A 24,054-nucleotide genomic window follows, 5' to 3' on the forward strand; every position below is an offset into this window, starting at 1 on the left:
ACATTTGAGTATAAATTAAATATTTGAAGTATGATTTATATGTAATTGTTTTGAATTCTCTATAAAATTTTTATACGTCGGGTTAAAAATTTATATCGAAGTTTTTTCGTTTTATAGGCTGCATCATTGCACCCTTGGCAATAATTATGCTACACTAATTAACTTTAGGGTCAAATGGGGTGATCAAATCAAAAAGCCAAATTCTTTACGTTACGGATATAGGCACTGTTACTGTAACAGACCATATCAGAGTTCCGCAGGAAATCGAAAGCACCAATTTTCATACCTCGTTTTCGGTTTTACGAACGCATGAGTAATTGATATTAACTTGCATAGGCGAAAAAAATTCTCGGTGGTCGAATCGGCGGGTCACCAACAGCACATTTTTCAGTCAAGACTGAAACCCACGATTCTTAGCTGTCAGAACGGTCGATAAGCGCCATTAAACAGCTGGCACTCAGAAACGCCATTAACCCGAACGGAACAAACTATTTCGCGAAAAAATCTCACGCAATCTTTGTGGCAGGGTCGATGAGCAAATAAAAAACAAGGGCTCATGGTTTGGTATGTGTCATCGGGACCGCAAGTTTCGACCAAAGTGCACTAAGTATACGGTCAAGAATCGGATTCAGTGTCAGTTACATCATCCGAAAATGAATATTGGTTTGATCGTGCAATTAATGTACGCAACATATTATTGTAAGCCGGGTATATTAGGGTGGTTTTTCATTTTTAACGATTTTGTTTTTCTTGCGTACCCTTCGAAAAGTCAGTTTTTAGCCTCAAACGAAGCCACGTGAAATCGGAACTCGGTAACAAAATTCTAAAAGGTGCCTCATCCGGTGTGAATTTTTCAAACACTCTATCCGAAATATCTCAAAAACTGTACAAGTTAGGAAGCTGTTCTCGGTTTCATTTTGTAGATAGTCGAATGTTCTTTAAAAAAAGTCCTGACCACTACGTGACATTATTTGTATCACTTTATAACACGGGTGAGGTAAAATTTACAAGTTAATAAGCATCTTCATTCATGTATTTAATGCACTCAACTTTAAGCGTTCGTGTCGAATACGAGATGAACATTAAGGCGTACAGTAGTCTCGACCTTTATTTTATAGAAAATTTGATGACCTACAAAATGAAACCAAAAACAGCTTCCCAGCTTGTATAGTTTTCGAGATATTTTGGTTAGAGTATTTGAATCGAAACCAGATGAGGCACCTTTTAGAATTTTGCTACAGAGTTCTGGTTTTACGAGGCTTCGTTTGAGGCTAAGAACTAATTTTTCAAAGGGTACGTAAGAAAAAAAGAGGAGAAAATTTTTTCATTTCAAAAACCACCCTAGGGTATATACATTACGGCTGCATACAAGATAGAAAAAATGAGGTTCGTTTAATTCAAGAAACAAGATATTTCAGTCTTGTAACAAGATTTATCGTCGAACTACAAAATTTCGTTTTCCGCGTGCGTCGCAAGGAGAAAGTCTTGCAAAGTAAGAATGAAATATCATTTTCCTGGTCGATTCCATCGTGGACAAAAAACCTCGTACTGTCGTTGCTATAAACTTCAATATCTGCAGGAGATTGCGGTACACATGTAATTTATCACAAGTTTTCCAGTAATTACCTGATCATTACAAGTGTTCGTAGTACGGAAGTGCAACGAAATTCAGCGATATAATTTCAACGACGCTGACAAATATGCGTGTCAAGCGTGAGACCTTCTTTTGCACTACCTTATATGGAATGAAGAAATTTGCATAAGTTTATTGCAACGAAGCTTATTACGGAACTGCATCAGTTGACGTGCCCCGATCATTAAAAACTTATAACGGATACAAAGAATCCGTTCGGTACAAAGCTATATTATCAGGTATAAAAAACATTCATTGTGTGAACTTAAAATGATACTCTCCGAATATTGAAGAATCAGATTTTCGTGCCGATTTTCGTACCTAATAATCATAGTGCCATGTACCTGGGTGCGATTTTGAATATTTCATCACGGTAGAGACAGACGCTCTTCTCGAGCCTTGCATTATATGTATATACAATGTCATTACGGATGACGTAATTCGTTGTAATTTTGACGGGAGACTGGTGATAAAAAGGGTGAAAGTAAAAGGAAAGAAGATGAATAAAAAGAAAAATGCTTCGTTAAGACCGATGATTCAGAAGGTTTTTCAGGGCGAGTCCTGAGACTTGGGTGAGCCAGTTCCAAGATGGCGTACTTTGGGCACGGGACACGAGGAGCAGTAAGCCGATTTCGAGAATGCCGCACGTATATCTGGGTGGTCTTGACGAAGGCATCTTCTGGGAGACCCCTCAGAGACAGAGGCCCAAATTTACACTGTGCCATTACGGTCAGGCCGATTTTAAAATTAATGCCATCCTTGTTCAACGTGCAGCACCGGCGATAAATGGCTACCTTCACAAGAGTTCACTATATATACCCGCTAGCGGCGATTCCACGTACGCATTTTTTTTCCGAGGGACACTATAAATTACATACGTGCTTTTATAAAATCTTCTATATAACCGGGCCGGTGTATAAAATATTCTAGCCACTATAGTTGAAAGTCGTTTAGCAAAAATTCTTACGCTAAATTGATAGCTACGATGCCTACTGGCATCAGGTGATCTTTTCCTCAAAAAATAAAAAGACCTTATGGCATGTCTATAAATTATATTGTAGCGATTTGCTTTTTCATTTTGAGCACGTCCTAACTGAACATACAAAATTTACTCATGAATTAAAGTTGTCACATGCTTGCGGCCAAGTTATATGCATACTTGCTTTATAATATACGCATAATAAGGTATAATGTTGCAGTACCGCGTGACAGTTTATTTAAATATATATGTCTACTTTTTTTTTCCTTTTTTTTCTCCCACCGAAGTCTACATACTGCAACTATTTGTTTTATGCGCACACCTGCTCGTACAAAGATACCATAATTGCCTCATTATTTGTAATCTTACATAGTCGCGAATAATGAAGTCTGTGAAAACAGCGATAAAAGTAGTGGTTCGGACCGTTTGACTTCTGTGCCTTAGGTATATTGGGGCGTTAAGAAATATTGCCTCGGCTATCCATCGCCGTATCCCTTCTTCTTTATTATCACGCCCGTCAAACCCTGTAGTTCTCTAAGTGGAGAAGGTTGTACTTTTGAAGATCAGCTTTTCCTCAATATCGGTGGAAAAGAGCTTTGCGGACGTTCAAAGCTCCGGTGGAAAAACCACTTTATTCTTTTCCCATTTTCACCCCTCGTACCGTCCTAGACTGTACAGAAACTCGTTTTCCGGCATACCCAACGGAAAAAATCCTGAAAGCCAGTCATGCAGATTACGAATAATATTTCGAACACGAGCAGCTTACATTTTACATATACGCAACACTGCAGCTTATTACATTTGAAAATTATACTTCGGAGCAGCCCATCAACGCAACTTTATTTTGTTCACGCACTTAAGACGTGCAACTTTTACCGAGAGGTATCCGAGCTGGAGATACTTGAAAAATTCCATATACAAGTGCGCAGCTACTCGACTTAAAAAAATATATACTATTTTAGCTCGAGTATTTACTAATTATTATTCATCTCTTCAATATCTTTTTTCATATAACTGAGAAAATACACTTGAGAAAACTATTCATACGAATCTTTGTCAGTATTTTGTACATCACACCGCACATATATTCCCAAGTCTGTTAGTCACGGATGCTCAGTAGCGGGCTTATTTCGTTATGCAATTGCCTAATTGATTGCGTTGCGTTCCGCTGACAGATTGCTATCGAGTAATTCAGCAACAACTTGTGTTTGCACTCAAATTTATTACGCCATTTTCTACCGCAGAATCGAAGCATGCCGAGACCTATACGAACGATTAGACGTCGTTACTACGCGTCAGCTCAAGCTGTTCGTTATAAGAAAAAGTTTTTGGTGAAATCATGGATATGCAAGCAGATATTGAAAGTCCCTTCAATCATTGCCAATGATGCCCCTGCACGATGACTGGTGTTACGGCATGAAGATAAGATCGAAGGAAGTTTTACGCTGTAGTATTCAGCTGTAGGAACATATAGCGCCGCGGTTCATTGTACAAAGTATGCCGCAGCGTGTTAAAGTCGCCGGCGTGGAAACGAAAGAACGATACAGATGTGTACGATAATTGGTTATAATGAAAAATAAATCAAGTGTAAGTATGAATTTTTTACGGTAAGACAGTTATATTTCTTAGTGGAAATCAATTTGCACTCGCCAGACTGCGCGACGCCCAGCGAGTTGGTGAATTTTTTTATTTAAATTTTACAGCGAGTCTAACAGCTGACGTGAGTATAACGTATAACTCTCCCCGCGCAGTTAATATAAATGCGAGAAACGTTACACGGTGGTTTCGCGGATCGGTCGTTTAAAATTCAACAAATTATCATTTATTAACATTTGTATTGAAATAAACAACCTCTCGGAACGCGCATAAATATTTCGTCGCTGTTCTTTGCCTCGCGATATTATACGTATACCTCATACCGCGATCGTAGAGCTACAACATATACGATAAATTCCTTTCAATCGATTCGGAGAACCCGCGACGTCTTCCGCCCGACGCCATCTTACCTTCTTCCCGTAGCCGCGATGCGATGGCCATAATATAAAAACTTTTATATAAGAGCAATTGCGGAAACTTGCCTATAATCCCCGCGATTTATGCACGTTACACGTATGTATACGGTTTCTCCACGCAATCGCATCGATCGTTCATCTCCGATAACTCTTGTTCATCTTCCTCCGTGCCCTCGATTCATTTTTTCACTCTGTCGTCGCTAAAAAGGAACCGGGAATATCCTTGGCCGTGGTCGGGTCCGCGGCTGCAGCTTCCTCGACGTCGTGGGTGGTATTATAGGTATAACTTACAGAGAGAGTCGAGAGCGACGGATATAAGTTGAATAAAATTCTTCCACGAGAAATCCAGCGGTGCCGGAGTGTCTGTGCGGCTCTTATTCTCGGACGCGGCCGGACCTTATTATACCCCGGTAGAATTTCCCATGTGATACTCAACGCTTATACATATACCTAGGTATGCATACGTAGGTATACGTACACAATTTGCTTTGAAATCAAATTTATGTCAAGTTTCACATTATTTACAAACCCTGGCCTGTTACCCCATCTCTCCTTTTTTTTCCCATCATCTTTATACATAGTCCTTTTACCGTTCCAAGCTCTCTGTAACATGCATAAATATTATAGAGGTATTACAGCTTACTATAAGATGTATTATCTTATACCGACTGGAAATTAAACCCATATTGCAAACGTGGATTAAAACGTTTGGTAGGTACAATGAAAATGAGCTCTACGTGCAACTTTTGTCGTTTCTAATGTCTGCGCGAATTCGACAGTAATAATACAAATTGCAACTAACAATAAGATCAACGCTGATACCAGTTCACTGTGGCATATTTTACACACATACGAATATAACGCGTTGAGGCATAAGGACGTTTAACAGCCCTGAATTGACGGTTGTAATATGATAATGGTAGGGAGTTTGTAATAATCGCTGTACGAATTACTCTACTCAAACATGGCACGTTGAGGATTTTTTGCATTGCATGAGAATGCTTGGAACCTGTACTTTATGAATCGCGTTGCGCCGCGGGTTTCCAGCGATGCGTGTAAAATTATACGTATAACGTACGAGTGGTACGCCCTGAAGATGCGCTCGTTGGAAGGTGAGCATGATGGGGTAAAAACAGACACACCGCACGTGCTTTAGGCGCCAGTGCGAATAAACGCGAAGTTGATCTAACGGGAAGTATAAATTGTCAGTTCAATAATTCCGTGCGCATAAGGGAGAGGCGAGAAAAATGAGCCCCTTAAGGGCGGGAAATTTATTATATATATGCATATGTTCCCAAATTTTAAAGATTTTATTTATGACATTCCTAGATTCCGGTCAATACCGGATTACTCGTAGGACGTATACATATATGTATACCTACGATCATGTAAAAGTATATAAACAAACACATAAGCTATTAATACTGCGCGGAGAAACGTCTCTATCAAAACACACACAGATGTGTATAATGTATGTACCGAAAATTGCGCGCATGCGCCTTATTTAATATCTATATACCTACATGTTGTAAAAACGTTTTAACGCGAGAAAAATCATCGTGTAACTTGGTTCACGTACGCAGTTATGGCACAAATAATATAAGTCTCTCAATGGGGCCTCTCGGAATAAGGCCGCTTCCCCTCAAGAGAGCTCAGCAGCTTCTCCCACTACTTTGGTTGAACACAGCGTGCCACAATTTTGCCAAATACTCTCGCATTGTAGCCGGTAACAAAAACGAAATGTCGGAAAAAAATAGCGCAGTTTTTATGAACTTTCGGCGGCCCTATTGCGAGAGTCTCGGTGCAAAGTGCCGTAAATGCACGTCGAGGTCGTTGATGGGGATATGCTAATTGTTAGAAATATCTTCCCCTACACCCCCATGACCGGCCCTATTGAGAGAGTCGAATGTACGCACATACAACGTACTTACACGTGACGAATTGATATTCGGCCGCGCACCCGGTTCTCTCTCTCTCCCTCTCTCTCTCTCTCTCTCTCCAGCTATGCTCACGTATGCTATTATACCTACGTATATGTATATTACGCCGAGATGCAGAGAAAGGCACTCCTCGAGATGTGTCGTCGACGTTCGGAGTGCGTGATCCTGCTCTCCTGCTTAGAGCGAACGGTCTACGTCTAACGCGCGTTACACGTACGTACATCGTACAGTGGGTGTAATATACGAATCGGGCAATATGGGATGAGAATTTAGCGATCGTCGATACGAGACTCGTCCTTGCAGCCTGCAATGCGATGGCCTATGTACGTACGTCGTATACATACAACGCGCATCGCGATCTTGCTCCGCGAGGATCGCTGGACGATCGTTGATCGCGTTTCTCCTACGGCTTCTGCGATGCAGTCGCGTTTCGCGTTTCCGAGGCGCGTCGACGACGATGCGATTTTTGCACAAAAGCGGAATGCTCTCGCGTACATGCATCCGATCGACTCATCCGCGCGCACAGCCTCTCATAAATATGTACGCACACTGGCTGCGTATAGGTACGTATACGTATACGTGACGCGTATAATACCTACGCGAGGCATGCGCGCCATGCTGTCTGCCCACTTCTCCCACTCGCTAATTCGCCGTTTAAACCATTTCCGGTTTGACCCTCAATCGCATTAGAGATTTCTGGGGAAAACCCACGCTTCGCGGACGACAGCCTGCAAGGCAGATTAGATACATTCGCGCGAGTGTGTGCGACATGTGTGTACGTACATACACGTGCGACTGTTACATGCGTATATCGTATGTGTACCATGACGGAATATAGAAAGAGAATTCGCGATGACGAATGAATCTTACCTACTGTACAGACGTTAGAAGTGGTAAATAAAAAGTGAAACTTTTTTTTGCAAGGATTATTATTCACGCGAACGTAGACAAATTTCTGCTGTATACGGATAAATAATGTAGATAGCATACGTTACAGGTGTATAACGTCCACCACGAGTGGGACATTTTTGATTGTTGTAGAAGATGTATAAAAAGAGTGATCCGTCGTGAAATAATCACAAAGTTTGGGCGATTAGCTCTCGGGCGTTACAAGTTTACGCACATGTATACAGCTATATTGTTTAGTGGTTGAAAATAACCGAGATCATATTGCGTCATAGGCAAATTAAATGAATTTAGTATGAAACAGGTAAGAGAAGTTGGCTTTTACGGGGGATATATCGTATTACATAGGTATATACACGCGTGCATATTGTGTATTGGCGGAGAGGGGCAGGGAATGGCGCTGAGAAGCAAGGTAGGCTATCGTGCCGGTTGTGCCCCGCCCCGACCTCAGGGTCGTCGTAATTACCGGGTGGTCCTCTTCGGTACCCCATAAATATTCGGTGCCTAGGCGGCACTCTTTCGGAACGAAATCACCGGAAAAAGCAAACCGACGGACCACGCGGAAGGTTAAGCTGCCTTCGTGCTCTCTCATCTCCCGGGTGATCTTTCGTCACCGCGAGGCGCAAGCTCGCCGCCAAAATCGTTTGTACAATTTACCACCCCTCGCCATATACAACCGTCTCCAAAGTGCGGCGGAAAAATCTCTCTCTCTCTCTCTCTCTCTCTCTCTCTCTCTCTCTCTGTGGTAGAATCCGAATATCGCGCGATACTTCGGGGGTTTCGGGTCACTCCCGCGGCTGTGTAACCACGAGAAGAGGAGGCGAAGAGGTAAGTGGTAAGATGTAAGATGTAAGATGTAAGATGTAAGAGGTAAGAGCACGGGAAAAGACGGGCCGCAGGTGAAAGAGAGGCGGTGAAAAAAGGCCGCGCGAGGTCGGGGCCCCTCCCCCCCCTTCTCGCCTCGGCCCTGGCCAATCCTCGGCGACTCAACTCACTGGTTGTTCGCTCGGATCGGGATCGGTGCCGCTGGCTGGCACTCGCCACTCACCCTCCGCCGCACCGTTCGCCGTCGTTCGCCGTATGGTCGCGGCCACAGTGACGGTCAAACTGTTGGACGCAACACTTCGTGCAATCCCTGACGTGTGTACGGTACGCGTGTATTTGTGTGAAAAACCTGCCTGGCCAGATTCTGTTTCGAATAAATGGGTATAAGATAGTACGTACAGAAATGTGTGCAACGCCTCGCGCGCACCGTTAAACGCGTACGACTCGTCGACGTAAACACGGCGAAAATACGGATCGGAAATCGGGCCGACGGACGGGTGGATATTTCGGATCCGAGCGCGATTCGAGACAGCCAGGACTGCGAGTCTCCTCACCCGGCAGGATACGTTGCAAAATTCCCAACGCACGGTGAGGGTTACAACGCGCCCGTCGCTCCGGACGCATCCTTTACCTACGAGCATATTACATATACACCGAGTGTCTTGTTGATTGTACGTATTATTATTATTATTGGTGAGTGGTGGTGCCAAGTGCAAAGAGAGTGCGATTGCCTACGGTGCATGGGACTCGCTGCGATGCCGTGGTCGTTGAAACTACGGACTTACGGGTAGCTCGGTGAGTTCACTCATTCTAATATTCTTATTCTTATTCCAGCTTGTATTCTCTTCTTCCCCTTTGATCTTACTCTCCCGAGTACGCGACGCGCATGCACGCATCCATCCATCCATCCATCCATCCATCCAGGCCTCTCTCACTCTGTAATAATATACACCTACTTACGTATCCAGCATTACGGGTATCTATGTCGCCTAGAGCGACGATTCCAACGAGTGAGAGAGACAGAGTGATCGAGATAGCGTTAAGGAGAGACAGAGAGATAGAGAGAGAAAGAGCGCGAGCGAGCGCCGTCCTCTTCTTCTTCTCCTCTCGACAGTCTCTCCGCAATGCTCCGTGTGGCCGCGGGCCAGCAGCGACAGGCGCAATGCGAGCTGCCCGATTCTCGGGTTCTTGAGCCGCTTGCGCGCGTGCGGAGAGGCCGGCTCCCCTGCGCCTTTAATCTTTGTCGTATGCGGTTGTATAAGGACGAGGCGAGAGATGCTTTCCTACAGAATTTACGCTCCCACGTACGACAACGTGTGTACACACCGCGCGAGAGCGCAACCCGGTAGGGAAACGAAATAATGCGCCCGGGATATCGCCTGTTATATATGCCCAGCAAACCCGAACGGTATACACTATACACATACGTATGTATATTACACTCAAATAACACACAACTTGTATTACTATACGGATTATCTACACACCTGTACCCCACAACTCTTTACAAAAATCATGAGTTTGCTCCGTCGCAAGGAGTATCTTTACCTTATACATGTTTCTCAGCTATGTTTCCTTCCCGCCCGGAATACGCACGTACCTTGGGCTGCTGCCGTTGCTGCCGCTTTCAACGCTCGCGCTACCGCGTGCGTGCCTGCGGAAGATGCGTGCAAACGCGTATAAACAGGTATCGGGGTGTATTTAAAACCGTCTACGTATACGACATGGTCCCAGATTGGAACCTAAACGGAGACGTACAAGATGTTAATCCGGAAGTGATCGACGTCAAAGCCGCGCGTGTAGGATCCTTGGATCCCGCGTTTCCTGCGTCCGTTCCCAACGCGGATGTGGGCGGCCCGCATGCCGGCTAGACACCGAGAGTCGTCGCGAGTCAGGTGCACGAATTTTTCGACTCGACGTCGAGAGTTCCCGTCCCACGATTATCGCGTTTTTCGTACGGTCATAATACCTGCGGAGCGCCGCTGGATCGGCATGCTACGTGTGTTATACCTCGCTTCGTAAAATGCTGTTAAACAGGCACGCGGGGTAGGGTTGGGTTTTCGGGCGGGGGATGAATGGTTGGGCGGAAATTCATTAGGGCGTAAATCTAATGAATCTACGCTTAATAAAAAGTCATAATATATCCTTCCGCGGAGGGGGGAAACGGGGTTACAGGGGGACCGGGACTCTCGGTCGGGAGAGACTGCACGCAGCGCGCCCCCGCACGCTCGGCGCTCTTCGAGATCCAGCCCACGAGATTATAAAGACTATGAGAGCGGCAGCAGACAGCTTGGCTAGAGCTCTGGCAGCCTCACTGTCTCCGACTCGGCCTCTGCAGCCTCTCGTCGTCGTTCCTTCCCTCCTCGCCTCTCCCGACCTCGAGGAATTCTTTTTCTCCCTTTGGCATCTTCCACTCTTCGTGTATCGCTGCCGCTCTCCTCATCCCGCAAGCATCTTCTTCCTCATCTTCTTCTTCTTCTGCTTCTTCCTCTCCTTTCGCTTCTTTCGCTTCTTTCGCTTCAACCTCGCGTACTTACTTTATATCTCAACGGGGAACACCGCGCTGTCGGCGGTCGCACGGACCAGCGCCAACTATCTGTGATACACGGGCCGAGTTGGGGTTTACATTCGGGTTTAACAGGCGTGCGAAACCGTTGAGCTTTTATGGTTACGATCTATGAATCCCGTAGAGGATAATCGCGGTTCAGGGAGGTCACACTTGCCGCGAGCGGGTTCAACTTGGATGAAAAATCGAAAAGCGGTGATCATCGAGCGCGAGAGAAAGCTACTCGTGCACACGCAGGTGTCGTGGTGGGATTCTGGTCAAGCGGTTGTTCAAGCTCGTTTTCCAGCTGCTGGCCATGGGCTATGAATATGTACACCAGGTTATTCGACGGGGCACATCATCGCATCATGTGGGGAAATAACACGAGACTCCAAATCGATGCCTGCCGTGTGTGTACGAGCGACTAATTCAGATGCGCACAAACGACTCAGGAAAATGTAAAAAGTGCCTCTGCGGATAAAACGTTGATTGCTTACCTCAGCATACATCGGTATGTATGACACGGTTTATCAATTTCTTGATTCGAACTTGATCTGGACCAACTGATGAGAAAAATTGTCTTTCGCGAAAAAGCAAATGTTCAGGGAATTCTGCAAGCGGATTATGCCGGTAATTATTCCACACGATGTGCACCCATGAAATGACCCGATGCGATATTCATATGTGTAACATGGTGTATTGAATACAACCGTATGCAGGTACGCTCATCTGCTGGTATATGCACGTGGTATGATGTATGTATAATAATACTGCGGCGTGTACGAGCGCGGGGCCGCAGGCATAAAAACATTACATTACTATTCCACGCCAACAACAAAGTTATCTCTTGTTGGCTTCTTTTTACTTCTTGCATATATATATATATATATGCATACATGTACACTCGGCTGCCTTCATACGACGCTGTACGTATTGTGCTGCTAGTATTTACCCGCATTGTAGCAGGTACAGCTTTTTAAAGAGATAAACTTTACTCTTGCTTTCCTTGACGCCACTTTATAAAGGTTGCTACTGCTGCGGCACGGTTGTTTCACTATATCATGTTCCCTAATGTTCATCGCTTGTTTTACACTCAATCACCTTGTCGCACATAGAACGGAAACTTATCACATGAACATACGTGAGAAGGTATGCTCGTACCTGCGAAACTGGCTGAAGTGATTCTATACATCTCCTGTGCGCCTCAATATATTCGACACGTATCGTAACTGGTAGCATTTATATTTAGGAATTGAAAAAACACGTTCACCAACGATTGTTTGATAATAACGGGATCGGTCGTCGTTTGGAAATTAAATTTATCCTTTATCCGAGTATTCATTTTCGGAATCCGCAAGTGTTTTTCTCCATTTTCTCGACTAATTTTAGATGAAAAATCTCCGTGGTGGGTAAATAATTACGCTAATTTACCGCAAACTTTCCTTATGAAATGTAAGAATTTTGATACTGTTGTACTTTTTCATGAATTGACGCATGCTTGAAAATATGCAATAGCGTGTTACGGATTTGTTGGAGCGCAATTCAGTCCTCGTAGGAAATGATCAGTATTGAGAACAGCCAATAGTCGATAATACCGACGGAAGACGTATGCTTAACTCATTTGTCAGGGTAATTTTTCAATACATCATCTGCGTAGATATCTACATGTATATTATATATGTATAACGTTAACCCTTTGAAACATGCGGTATTACATCGCAATTAAAAATTTTCACGGTGTGAGAACGAAAAAAAAAAAAACAAATAAACCACACGATCAATCCTGCTAATATGAAACTAATTGTATGGGTTGGAATTGCCCGTATAAAAATTGTCCCGCATCGTGCGATATCGGTGATCGAAATGCATGTGAAATAACGGAAGCACGGAGAAAAACATATTGTTTGAGTGACGTTAACGTAACGATACACCAGGGTAAAAAATCATTATTGAACAATTTGAGAATGATATTCAAGGAGTTGGCTTTTCAGAATAAGATTTAATTTTGTTTACAATGGCTTACTGGATTTTGGAAATTCATAAAGGTGCGAATTAGGGATGTTTCCTAAACATGCATCGCTCATCATTCGTGATGAGAAATGGTTTGGTTACACTGCGGAACGACGGAGTCGAGCAGAAGGTTGACGGTTGACGGTCAGGATTGAAATGTTTTATACTTTGTGTTCCAGGAGAGGCAGTGTCAGTGACTCAAGTCACGATGCACATGTCGCTGCTGCTGAGATTGGTGTTAGCGGCAGTGGGTGTGCTGCTAGCGGGCGGGGGTGCAGCCTTTGCGGATACGGTGGAAGTCGTCGGAGCCGGCGAACGCAACCGAGCCATCGCTGGTGTCGAGGCTAGCCTCCTTTCCCTTCTGGGCTTCGCGAAGAGACCCAGGCCGTCGGGATCTGCTCACGTGCCGGAGTCACTTAAGAAATTATATATTCGCCAGAGTGCCATTGGAATGGCGGACATAGCGAGGCCCGGCATACACGCTCGATCCTCCAACACAGTTCGCTCCTTCGCTCACGTAGGTCAGTACATTACGTATAATGCATATACGTATACGTTGGGGTGGTTCCTATTTGGGGTCGGAAAATCTGTGTCTAAAGCCTCAAGCCGCTGGGTCAACTGGAACACGTACCTCAAAGCTACGAAAGTTTCAAGAACATACATGTAGTTTTTATGATGACCAGTTATTTCGTTTTTTATGACTTTGGTATAAATTTAAGAGTCGTTGTTTATAATTGTAGGAACAAAAGTTGGGAATCAAAGAAAAATTTATAATAATTAGTTTCTTGTATACAAGCTCTCTGTCACGTTATTTTTATTGAGCTTATATTATGTAAGGAAACAATAATTGTAAAAATTTGAAAGTTTCAGGGGTGTTTCCGTCATTATAAGCTGCAACTCTGCCAAGTTTCAAATTGTTCCTTCAGTTTATACGAAGGTCATAAAGAAACTAAGTAACTGGTTATAAAAACTACATGTATTTCCCATTTAAAACTTTCGAAGCTCTGAGGCACGTGTTTCAGTTGATATAGCGGCTTGAAACTTCACACAGATTTCTTTAGAATGATTTGGAACAGATCCGGGAGGCATCCCAATCAAAATTTTTACGACCCCGAAATCAGGACCACTCTAATATACATACATATACGCACTCGCGTTATTGACATTATATAACGAGGACGAAGTTTTGGTTATAACGTATAGTAACGTGACGAACATCAACCTCATGATATGTTTGTACTATTATATTTACACTGAGAAAAATTTCATTTGTTACAGTGACTAGAAAAATTCAGTAAAACAGGTATCTTTAAAAAAACTGTTTAAATATTGTTGGAATTACGAAAAGCGAGGTACACGTAACTATTTTGCGCTATTATCTATCCTTTTTTGTTTATTGCAACGCAAAATCAGTTTGTGAAGTTTACTCTACTTTTTTAGCTAAACAAGGCTTTAACATTAATTTATTGTTGCATAAGCATTAAATTTTCGCAACAGTTGCAAGAAAATATAGCAACATTGATCGTAATGAGAAAGAATAGCAACGGCTACTAGACTTTCCGGTAACAGCTAGAAAATTAATTTTCATTTTGTGCCTAGAACTATATTTTTCGATTGTCGTAAAAAATGAAAATAGTTAAGGACTGAGCGGTAACCGGAACTAAAAATTTCTCTCGGTGTACATCTTGACGAGACTCGCCCTTCCTCCTACTGTAAGCTACGGTGGTCATTATTAACCCCCATCTGTCTTGTATAGATACGTTAAATCATCGTGACTTTTAAGCGATTTACCATTTTACCCTCTTACAATTAGTCTTCCCCCAGCCGAAGGCTCTTAAGTGCTATTTCTGCATATGCAATCGTATACATTCGGAGTCTCTGACCGAGTCGAACGTTGCAGCGAAATTGCAGTCATGTTCCTTCTTCAGCTTGTTGATACCTAACATCCTCCGCGTCGCGTTCGCCTAACTGTAAAGATGCCTGCAGAGAGCCGTTGCGGAGGAGCAGGGCACCGATAATGCCGCCTCGATCTGCAGCTCATATCCTGTGTTATATGCATCACGACGTTCCGCGATCACCGAGTGAATTAGCCTCCTACGATGCGTACGTATATTTTACGTGTCATCTCGTTGCGCCGCAACAGCGCTTGCGCAAGTATAAATGCACGCGCCTTATTTTATGTATTTCCGTAAAAATTACAGCATCTCGGGTATAGGTATACTCGGTCAGTGCAATGCTATTCCACGATTGCCGCTGTCGGGTGTATTTCTTATTATAGAGGTTATAGAGGATGAGAGTTCTTCGTTAGCGTGGTTTGGAATCATCGTAATATATTGGGAATGTAGTATTTCGTTATTGCTGCGCACAAGCAAGAAAAAGTGTTTATGTGAAATTCTTCCAGGAATGACAATTTTCTTATTTCAATTCGAAAGAATTCCATTTAATGTAATATTAAAGGATAATTTCTGTGGGTCAATTGTAATATTTGTATGCATAAATGAATCAATTTCATGATATTACGCATCACAGGTTTTCCTTGAGAAATTTGATTGTCATTTTGTTCGTCAATCAGCGTATACATTATTCGGTTCATATTTATTTTATTTGTGCCTATAATGTGAAAAATTATGGCAACTCGGGAAAATATCAGCAGAATTTTATATGCTGTAAACTTGTGTGTACTCTGGTCAAATTTTATTCCGCATTCGTTGAAATTATATAGGGATATGCGACAGTTGTGTCGTTGCCTCGTAATAAAACACCATCAAATTGAAAAGGATTTTCGCCCAGTATTCAAGAACATACATCGCAAATTGGATACCTCAGAAGTTCAAAAATTTTGGGAAAATAATATCTTAGACCAAAGAGAGTAAACATTGAAACTTAATTTCTCTTCCCACAATTAATTCACAACTTTGATGAAAACTGTAAAAAAAAAAAAACTTTATAAATCATATTCACAAATTAACAGATGCCGCTAACGATGTGTAAAAAATGGCGTGAACTTGTGTTTTATCAAGGTTACCTTATTCTTTCCGAGTCTCTTCGAAAATCTTAATGGCATATTATAACACATACCCTTTTGGATTCACCCCATTATTAAGAAACGTTAATTAAAGAACCGCCCTGATCTCATATTATGTATTTGACGTCGACAGCGATCGTACAGAATTCCACTACATCGCGGACGAAGATTCGTAGTAAAAGTGGAGATCTGGGTTTCGTATCCCGCGTAACAATTATTTACTGTATTTAGGGTCGTTCCCGACCCGCGTGCGATCGTTGTCATGATTTACTACCGAGTAATCTGTGCTTCACCTAGCTTCCCCTATCGACGAAGCTCTGTCGAGTAAGATTTTTGTAGTAAGAGTAAGGTAATTGTTGTCACGACTTGAATACCTCTCCACGGGCGGTCGTTAGGATTTGGAGACATTTTGGGGTTTTCTTCGGACTTACGTAAACACTTGACCGTCGGTCGTTCATATGGAATATGTATACCTATACCTGTACACATTAGCCCTTTAATCTTTTACGGTGTTGGTTTTGTGGTTCTTAAACCCTGAGCTGTTGTAATGTGCAGTGGTTTTTCGGGTCTCAGGGATTAATGGAGTTATCGTTAGAGAATCGAATGATCGCAATTTTATGAATCAATTACCGTCAAGCGTATGGTAGGATTATCGATAACAACCGTGGTAGCAGATAGACGGGTACTCAGTCATCCTTTCAAGGTTTTCTATCAGGGTAAAAGAATTTCAATCATGTGTAATACAGTCGCAGTAATGACAAAATTTAAACTCGTTGACGTATAGTGAACTCGTACATACGTTATCTTTTCAACCCTCCGTGAGAACGCGTGTGTTTCGCATCTTTCGTCCGTACACTTTTTCGAAGTGTTCAAGGCATTCATGAAATGAGAAATATTCAGGATTTCTGCTCAAAGTGTTGACTAGATTATGCAAAAGTGGACAGACAGATTAGAAAAAACGTAAAAGAAGTTTAGATCCAAGAAACTGCAAGCGTCTCTCTAGGAATATCGCAAATATCCGTATAATCGGTTGATGTCATGGGCGCGTGCTGCACAGCAGCAGTAAAGGTATGAAATGCACGTTGTGTTCCCGGTATAAACGCGTGGGCGTCGGTATACCGTAGGTATAATATCCCGTGTACTATAATAATGATTTACAACAAATATTTACACAGCGATTTTCCACGCGTATTATAGAAACTACTGCTACGAATATACCTATACCAGGGGCACTATAACCGAGCGAACAATGAGACCGTTGAACCGTGGGCATTATGTAGGAAACGGCGAATTCGTCACGCCTTTCGCACAGGTTGATTCCCGGGTGCTGGACGAGCCCCTCGGGCGCGGTTGTCACCGCTTAAGATGCGTTCAAAGAGCACCTTGCCTTTCGGGTGAAATATGGGCGTATCCGTGACATTGACATAGCATGATGCTCACTGTTGGGGACCAGGAACAATAAAACCGTGGTGAAGACGAGGGCGGAGTGCTGAGGGTATCAATTACAAAGCCTCCTTTTCTGTTCCTTCGTCCGTTCAGCTTTGCACGACGATTAGTGAGTCTCTATTGTATAGGTATAAATACATAGTACGTACTACGATTCTTTATCTCAAAATTCACCTCTTACACCTTACAGCCCTTGTACACTGCCGATGCGATTACACGCGTAAAATGGAACACTTGAGACTCACGTGCCGTAAGCGATAGAGAAAGAGAGAGCAAAAGAAAGGAAAAGAGAGAGGGAGCATATAACGCGGTGGTGCCTGGTGCTTGGTGCAGGCTGCGTGAGAGAGGGCCCCCCTATAGCTCTGGCTGACCGAAAGATCGAAGAGAAAGATTACGTGCGGAGGATACCGGGCGGTAGATCACGCTCGATTGGACACGCATCGCAACTGGGTGGAATCCGTGGGTAAACATGTTTACCGGGGCTCGCCCGTCGCCGTATAGTCTCGCGGAACTCCTCGCCTAGAATACATACACATACAGATACATGCTCACTCTGCGAAGAGTATTCCTATATTGCTCAGCTGCTGGCTGGCGGACTGGCTGCCTGGCTGGCTGGCTGGCCGGCTGGTAGCGCCGACGCACACTTGGAGCATTCTGCAGTATTTTACACATCGCGAAGAACTGAGCAGCGCAACAGGCCGCGGACTTCTTGAATATATTCCGGTCTCTTAGTTCTGAAGCCGGGGTTCACGGACGGACGGTTGCCTGCGAGTATACCGTCATCGTCGACTTCTTCCTCCTCCTCCTCCTCTTGCTCTTCTTCCTCCTCCGCTTCTTCTGCTTCTTCTTCTTCTTCTTCTTCTTCTTCTTCTTCTTCTTCTTCTTCTTCTTCTTCTTCTTCTTCTAGACTCGAGGAATTTTAATTGTCGCGTTTGATCCTAAAGAGATTCTTGGTAAACCGTGTCGGTCTCCGTCTCCATTCCGCACCATTTTCACGGCAGTGTAGGTCCGTGTGGACCCAAATGTTACGGCTGGATGTTTAAATCGGGAACGGGCGTGTGTCAAACTACAATACGTAGGAGTGAACATGTCAATTATTCCTATGGGTATTAAATATTTGCATACACATAACGTCTGGCAAATGATAATTACATTTTCACTTGTATCATACAGGTATAATGTGACAACCATATTGTACCCGTATAACCCTCGCGAAAATCTTATCTTTACATAAGGTAAACTACCAGAACCTATGCCTAATTATCACCTGCTGGATTTATTTTACGTTTAAGGAGTCGTTAGACGTGTGTAATTAGTGTATAATACCTCCGGCACTATTGGGGCAAAGGGGGGGTACCCATTATATCCACCTAATTCTTAATCGCGTACTGGTAAGGCACAAATACGCCTTATCGCCATGCATTTGCATTAAAGGCTTCACGGCTGCTGAGGCTGCAGTCAGGGACTGCAATTTATCGATAATCATAAGTCGGACCTCAAGGTGACAGCCAGTTGACAGATGGTTATACGATGTGCATCGATGCGAAACGTACACACATGCGCTACCGCTTTTTACCTGTGACAATGTGGCTGCTGCATGCGTTTTGTACACGATAGAAAGCTGTTTGGTTCTCTTACGCTTCTCTCAGCTTCATTAATTTCCTCGTATATCGCTATTGTACACATAGGTATATCATTTGGATATAGTATAGTGAACAAATTATCACAAGGTAAACTCAAATTATTCTTTCGAACATAGTACGGGACCGTACGAAAATACTATGTGTATAGGGGTATACGTACATATATATAGGAAATCGTCGAACACTCGTAACCGTAAGTTATTCTCGCTCAGAAAATTGAGTCGTCGTGAATTAATGGATTCCAAGTTATCGGCGGCTCGAATCTTCCCATTGTGAGTTCCGAGATTTCACGCTGTAGATCTTTCTACGCATGGAAACAAGAAGAAAAATACAAAATACAGCTACAGTCGTGAGGCAAACGTGTTTTCGTTCTTCTACCCGACTGTGCCCAAGATTCAATTTTATATACTTCAATACTTGTGAGATTTTGTTGCCGAAACAATTTCTATTATGATTTTGATGAAATATCGCTCGTGCGCTGCGTATAATGTAATACATGATGAGTACTTAGCGACATTGCGGGGCCGATCAGTATCGAAGATATCCAGAGATATTAATATTTCAAAAGATCACGGCGCATCTATTCCTTAGGACGGAGAACTAGTCCAGATGTTGGTGACTCGCAATTAGGTACCACTAATTCTGTAGTAATTTTAATTCATTATCTGATCCTCGCATTGTACCCGTGGGGAGGCCAAGGGATGTATACCTATTGTTAGGGCTCATTAGGTCTTTGGGCTAGGTTCCCCTAATATTTCCGTGTCGATTTACCAATTTTAGTGCCTTCTTTTGTGCCCGTTTCCTCCGCGCTTCCCTATCGTTCAAATGATGATAATAATCTAGGTTTACAACCGAAAATCCGGCTCTTCGTGGAATTGGAAAATTTCATTCATTCCAGAGTTTGGCACGAGGAAACTTTTTGTTCTCTACAAAAAAAAAAAAAAATAAATAAAAAAAAAATACTTCGTTATTATACGAGTTTTCTTTTTTTTTTTTTTTTGTTTCTGTAAAGTATCATAACGCAAGGTTTCTGTTTATACTTTTCAAAAATGTACGCTTCAGAGACCGTTTGTAAGTAGTAAAGAACCTTGGTTGATTTTTTCATCTCCTTTTTTTTCCCAATATTTCAACAACTTGCACTTTCTAGTCTGCGCAACACGCTGCTGCTAAACTATATTATTATATTATGTAGTACGTAATTTTATACGCTTTTGAAATTCTTTGATCGGTCTTGTAAAATATTAAGTTGTATTTGTAAATATTTACAAATATCATTTAGAGATTATGTTATATAGGTATAAAGCATATCAATATGTGCAGTGTTTTAACACTTTATCAGACATCGAAAACAAGCGTATCTCTACTCGACTGGGACTACCGAAAGTAGAAAAATCAGAAAGATTACAATCAGGGTCCGTGGGAAAGAATCTCTTTCCGAGACACGTGTCACTCGGCATCACCTCCTGCACGTGTGCCTTCTACGAATTCATTACGTGCCCAATTACTCTTAATTGATTGAGTGTTGTACCATTTTATGCGTCTTCGTCAGAAATTAGGCTTCATTCCTTGGCAACGTATATGTATACATACCTACATGTACGATAGTCGGTTGAAAGAAATCCTCGGGTTCCGTTCACCGTATTTATTATCCCATTTTTCACTTTCTTTTTTACTCTGCTTTTTGCCGGTTATCCACACTGAAATTACGGCACTGATTACCTTATATGCACCAATTTCTAAACGTTTTTTTACTTTGATGCACTCTTGGACGAATGGGATTCGTCCCTAAGCATAATAATAAAGTCATTAACAAAATTTATGATCTAAATTTGACGACCCTTAATCTCCGGGTGGATATCAAGTCGGTATGCATAAAGTCCTGGCAAGAGTAGCAATGGGAAGCGATGGTCTGAGATACTGTATCGGATACACCTATTTCACAGAAAAATTCAGAGAAATAATTATTCTACAGTTTAACGATAAGATCACGGGAAGAAGGAAAGAACGTCAGGGAAACTATTGCGAAAGAGACAGAGATAGTTGATTTCTCGGTAAGTCGTTGTGATTGGTGATGTTTCGAGGCGTGCCATGATGCCGTTTTTAAAATTGAACGCAACCCGCAGCCTTGCCGCGTACATAATGTAGGATATGTGTAATACATACTTGACGAGGACGCCGCGAATTATACAAAAATTAACTACGTCCCGCTGCATCTGCATTCCTGAATACCCATACCCACATATTTCGTACATCTCCAGACTATAACAGACATTTTCATACAATAATGATCGAGGCACGCGATATTCGATACGTTATCGATCGTTCAATTATTCGTTTTTATTTTTTTTTCGTCAACCTCGGACCGATGATGATGCCACGATGCGCAAAGTTCCCGCGTCAGAGAGGACAGTCGGCGTTCTGCATGGATGACTCACTGCCTTTCCAGCTTTTAGTACATTTTTAGTGATGGCAAACGGAAGTGTTTAATCTAAAAGAACTGATAAAATGTCTTGCCGTTTGGAATCCTTGTTTTTTTTTCTACCACGGTCTCGTCTATTACAGGCCTATTATTGCAGTTATACCGATCCACGTATACGTACATATTATACGTCTCATTTTATAGGTAATTTTAAAACGGGATTATTATAACACCCGAATTTCACATCCGAGCGCTTCGACGCGATACCCAGAGTCAGAGTTGTGGATAAATTTTATCAACAGCGGTAGTCACTGTACATGATAAATAATTGATGAAAAACAAATAAAATGGAGAAAAAAACAATATAAAAGCCAGTGTAAAAAAAAAGTGCGCTATATTATCTGGCCGTGCACGGTGATGCGAGATCCGCATGAACACGCGGCACACCGTAGCCCGAACGTTGGAACGATGATACGACGGAGATCTGTGTGTATGCCCAACCCTAACCGACGCGTTGCGTTTTTCTCTTTTATTTTCCAGAGAGCAAGGTCGACGAGAAATTCCAAAGTCCGCACAGATTTCGACTGTCGTTTGACCTGAGCAGCGTACCGTTACAAGAGACGCTGCACGCTGCGGAGCTGAGCTTGTCGCGGGTCGCCCTGGTGGCATCCGACGAAGACGCGGAAGGCTCGAGGTACCAGCGCATCCTCATCCACGACATCGTCCTGCCTGGGGTTCGGGGTCGGAGTAAACCGATCCTCCGATTAGTGGACAGCAAGCTTGTCGACACGAGGGAGAATTCATCGGTGCCTCTGGACGTGCATCCGGCGGTCGAAAGGTGGATACAGAATCCGGCCCACAACCACGGCCTCCTGGTTGAGGTTCTTGGAGCTAAACGACGGAAGGAGGAGCACGTGAGGCTCAGGCGAAGCGTCGGCGAGGACGCCGAGTCCTGGACGGCTAATAGGCCGTTCCTCTTCACGTATACCGACGACGGTAAGAACGAGGCCGCATCGGCTAATCGGATAATGGAGAGGCGCGCGAAGCGGGCGGCTGTCAGGAAAAACCGGAGGAGAGACGGGCGGGAAAATTGCCGGCGACACCCGCTCTACGTGGACTTTGCGGACGTCGGATGGAACGATTGGATAGTCGCACCGCCCGGTTACGACGCGTTCTACTGCCACGGCGACTGTCCGTTCCCCCTTGCCGATCATCTCAATTCGACGAATCACGCAATAGTGCAAACCCTCGTCTACTCGACGAACCCGAACAGCGTACCGAAGGCCTGCTGCGTGCCCACAGCCCTGACTTCTATATCCATGCTCTATCTCGACGAGGAGAACAAGGTGGTGCTAAAAAATTATCAGGACATGGCTGTCCTCGGGTGTGGGTGCCGCTGAAAGGATGGCGATTCCCCTTAAATTCTGCAATTCTCGATCCGCTGGAATCGATGATGGACGAACACGCTGCTGCAGCGTTATAAGTTTTCGGAAAAGGCATGTGTTTAATGTACGGGACAATGTATTTCGCTCCGATGAAACATGTGCCGATACGAACGGGGCTTTCATCTCAACATAACCGAATCTATCTACAAGATGATTTGTAAATCGTGGGATGAAAGACTGTATCCTCGAATTACACAGGTCGAACGTATAATTTATATTTATATATACTTCTGTACATTGCAGTTAATTCTATTATCATTTGGAAATTTATCAATCCCGTGAAACCTAAATCGGTTCGGATGGAAATTTACCGATCAGCAAATGCTGCCGGAATGGTAAAAGTGTGAGGATTCGCAAGTTGCGTAGTGACGATCTGCCGTCAATCGATTGGTGTAAAATAGGACTCGGCATGTCAATTATTGCCCTGGTCTCCACCTTTCCCTTGAACCTTTTTGTCCTCACTACCACAGTCTCTCCCTGTTTCTCTCTCTGTCCATCTCTCGACTACCCTTGGAGGCATGGTCCCCCGTTGAAAATCTCGAATCGCATAGAAGAAGAATAAGGATACAGCATATCCAGCGAGATCGCTCCATTCTCGAGACTTCTACACAGAGTGAGATAGCGCGTGTGTGACGCTGCCGCATTCTCTACAGTTTCAGTAATCAACAAACCTGGCGGCCTATCCAACCGCGGGAGCCTTAAGCCGCGTGCGTGATAGGCAAAGCCGAACCTCCTTGGATATAAGCAGCGTGTCATTTATTAATAAGGCTGTAGAGAAACCGGTATAGATTTATAAATATATAAGCGACCGCAGGTGCTACTTGTCCGAGAGAACGCAGCGGCACAACGGAGATATACGGCGAGGAAAGGCCGGGGAGATATTGTTTCAAACGATATTTTGTAGTAGTAGTAGTAGTAGTAGTAGTAGTAGTAGTAGTAGTAGTAGTAGTAGTAGTAGTAGTAGTAGTAGTAGTAGTAGTAGTAGTAGTAGTAGTAGTAGTAGTAGTAGTAGTAGTAGTAGTAGTAGTAGTAGTAATAATAATAATAATAATAATAATAATAATAACAACAACAACAACAACACAATAACAACAATCGTAATAGTAATAACAACAGTAATAATCGTAACAATCATAATCATAGCAGTTATGATAGTAATAGCAATAACAATGATAATAATAATAATAGTAATAACAACAATAATAATAATAAGAATAATAGTGCAC

General features: G+C 43.1%; 1 protein-coding gene across 1 annotated transcript; it reads left to right on the forward strand.

The window, feature by feature from the left end:
• Positions 1–8,497: 8,497 nt before the first annotated feature.
• On the forward strand, positions 8,498–23,854 carry LOC124299761 (protein decapentaplegic). The gene is made up of 3 exons (XM_046753113.1): positions 8,498–9,090; positions 13,030–13,371; positions 21,924–23,854. Exons 2-3 carry the CDS (start codon positions 13,059–13,061, stop codon positions 22,781–22,783), a joined length of 1,173 nt encoding a protein of 390 aa, XP_046609069.1. The 5' UTR covers positions 8,498–9,090; positions 13,030–13,058; the 3' UTR covers positions 22,784–23,854.
• Positions 23,855–24,054: the final 200 nt, after the last annotated feature.

Source organism: Neodiprion virginianus, chromosome 3, assembly GCF_021901495.1.
Source record: "Neodiprion virginianus isolate iyNeoVirg1 chromosome 3, iyNeoVirg1.1, whole genome shotgun sequence".
Lineage (NCBI taxonomy): Eukaryota > Metazoa > Arthropoda > Insecta > Hymenoptera > Diprionidae > Neodiprion > Neodiprion virginianus.

Excerpts from the sequence above, each read along its gene's own strand:
- LOC124299761 (XM_046753113.1), top strand. The coding sequence starts at position 13,059 with ATGCACATGTCGCTGCTGCTGAGATTGGTGTTAGCGGCAGTGGGTGTG. Across the intron at positions 13,372-21,923 it reads TCGCTCCTTCGCTCACGTAG|AGAGCAAGGTCGACGAGAAA; the intron begins GTCAGTACATTA and ends TTTATTTTCCAG.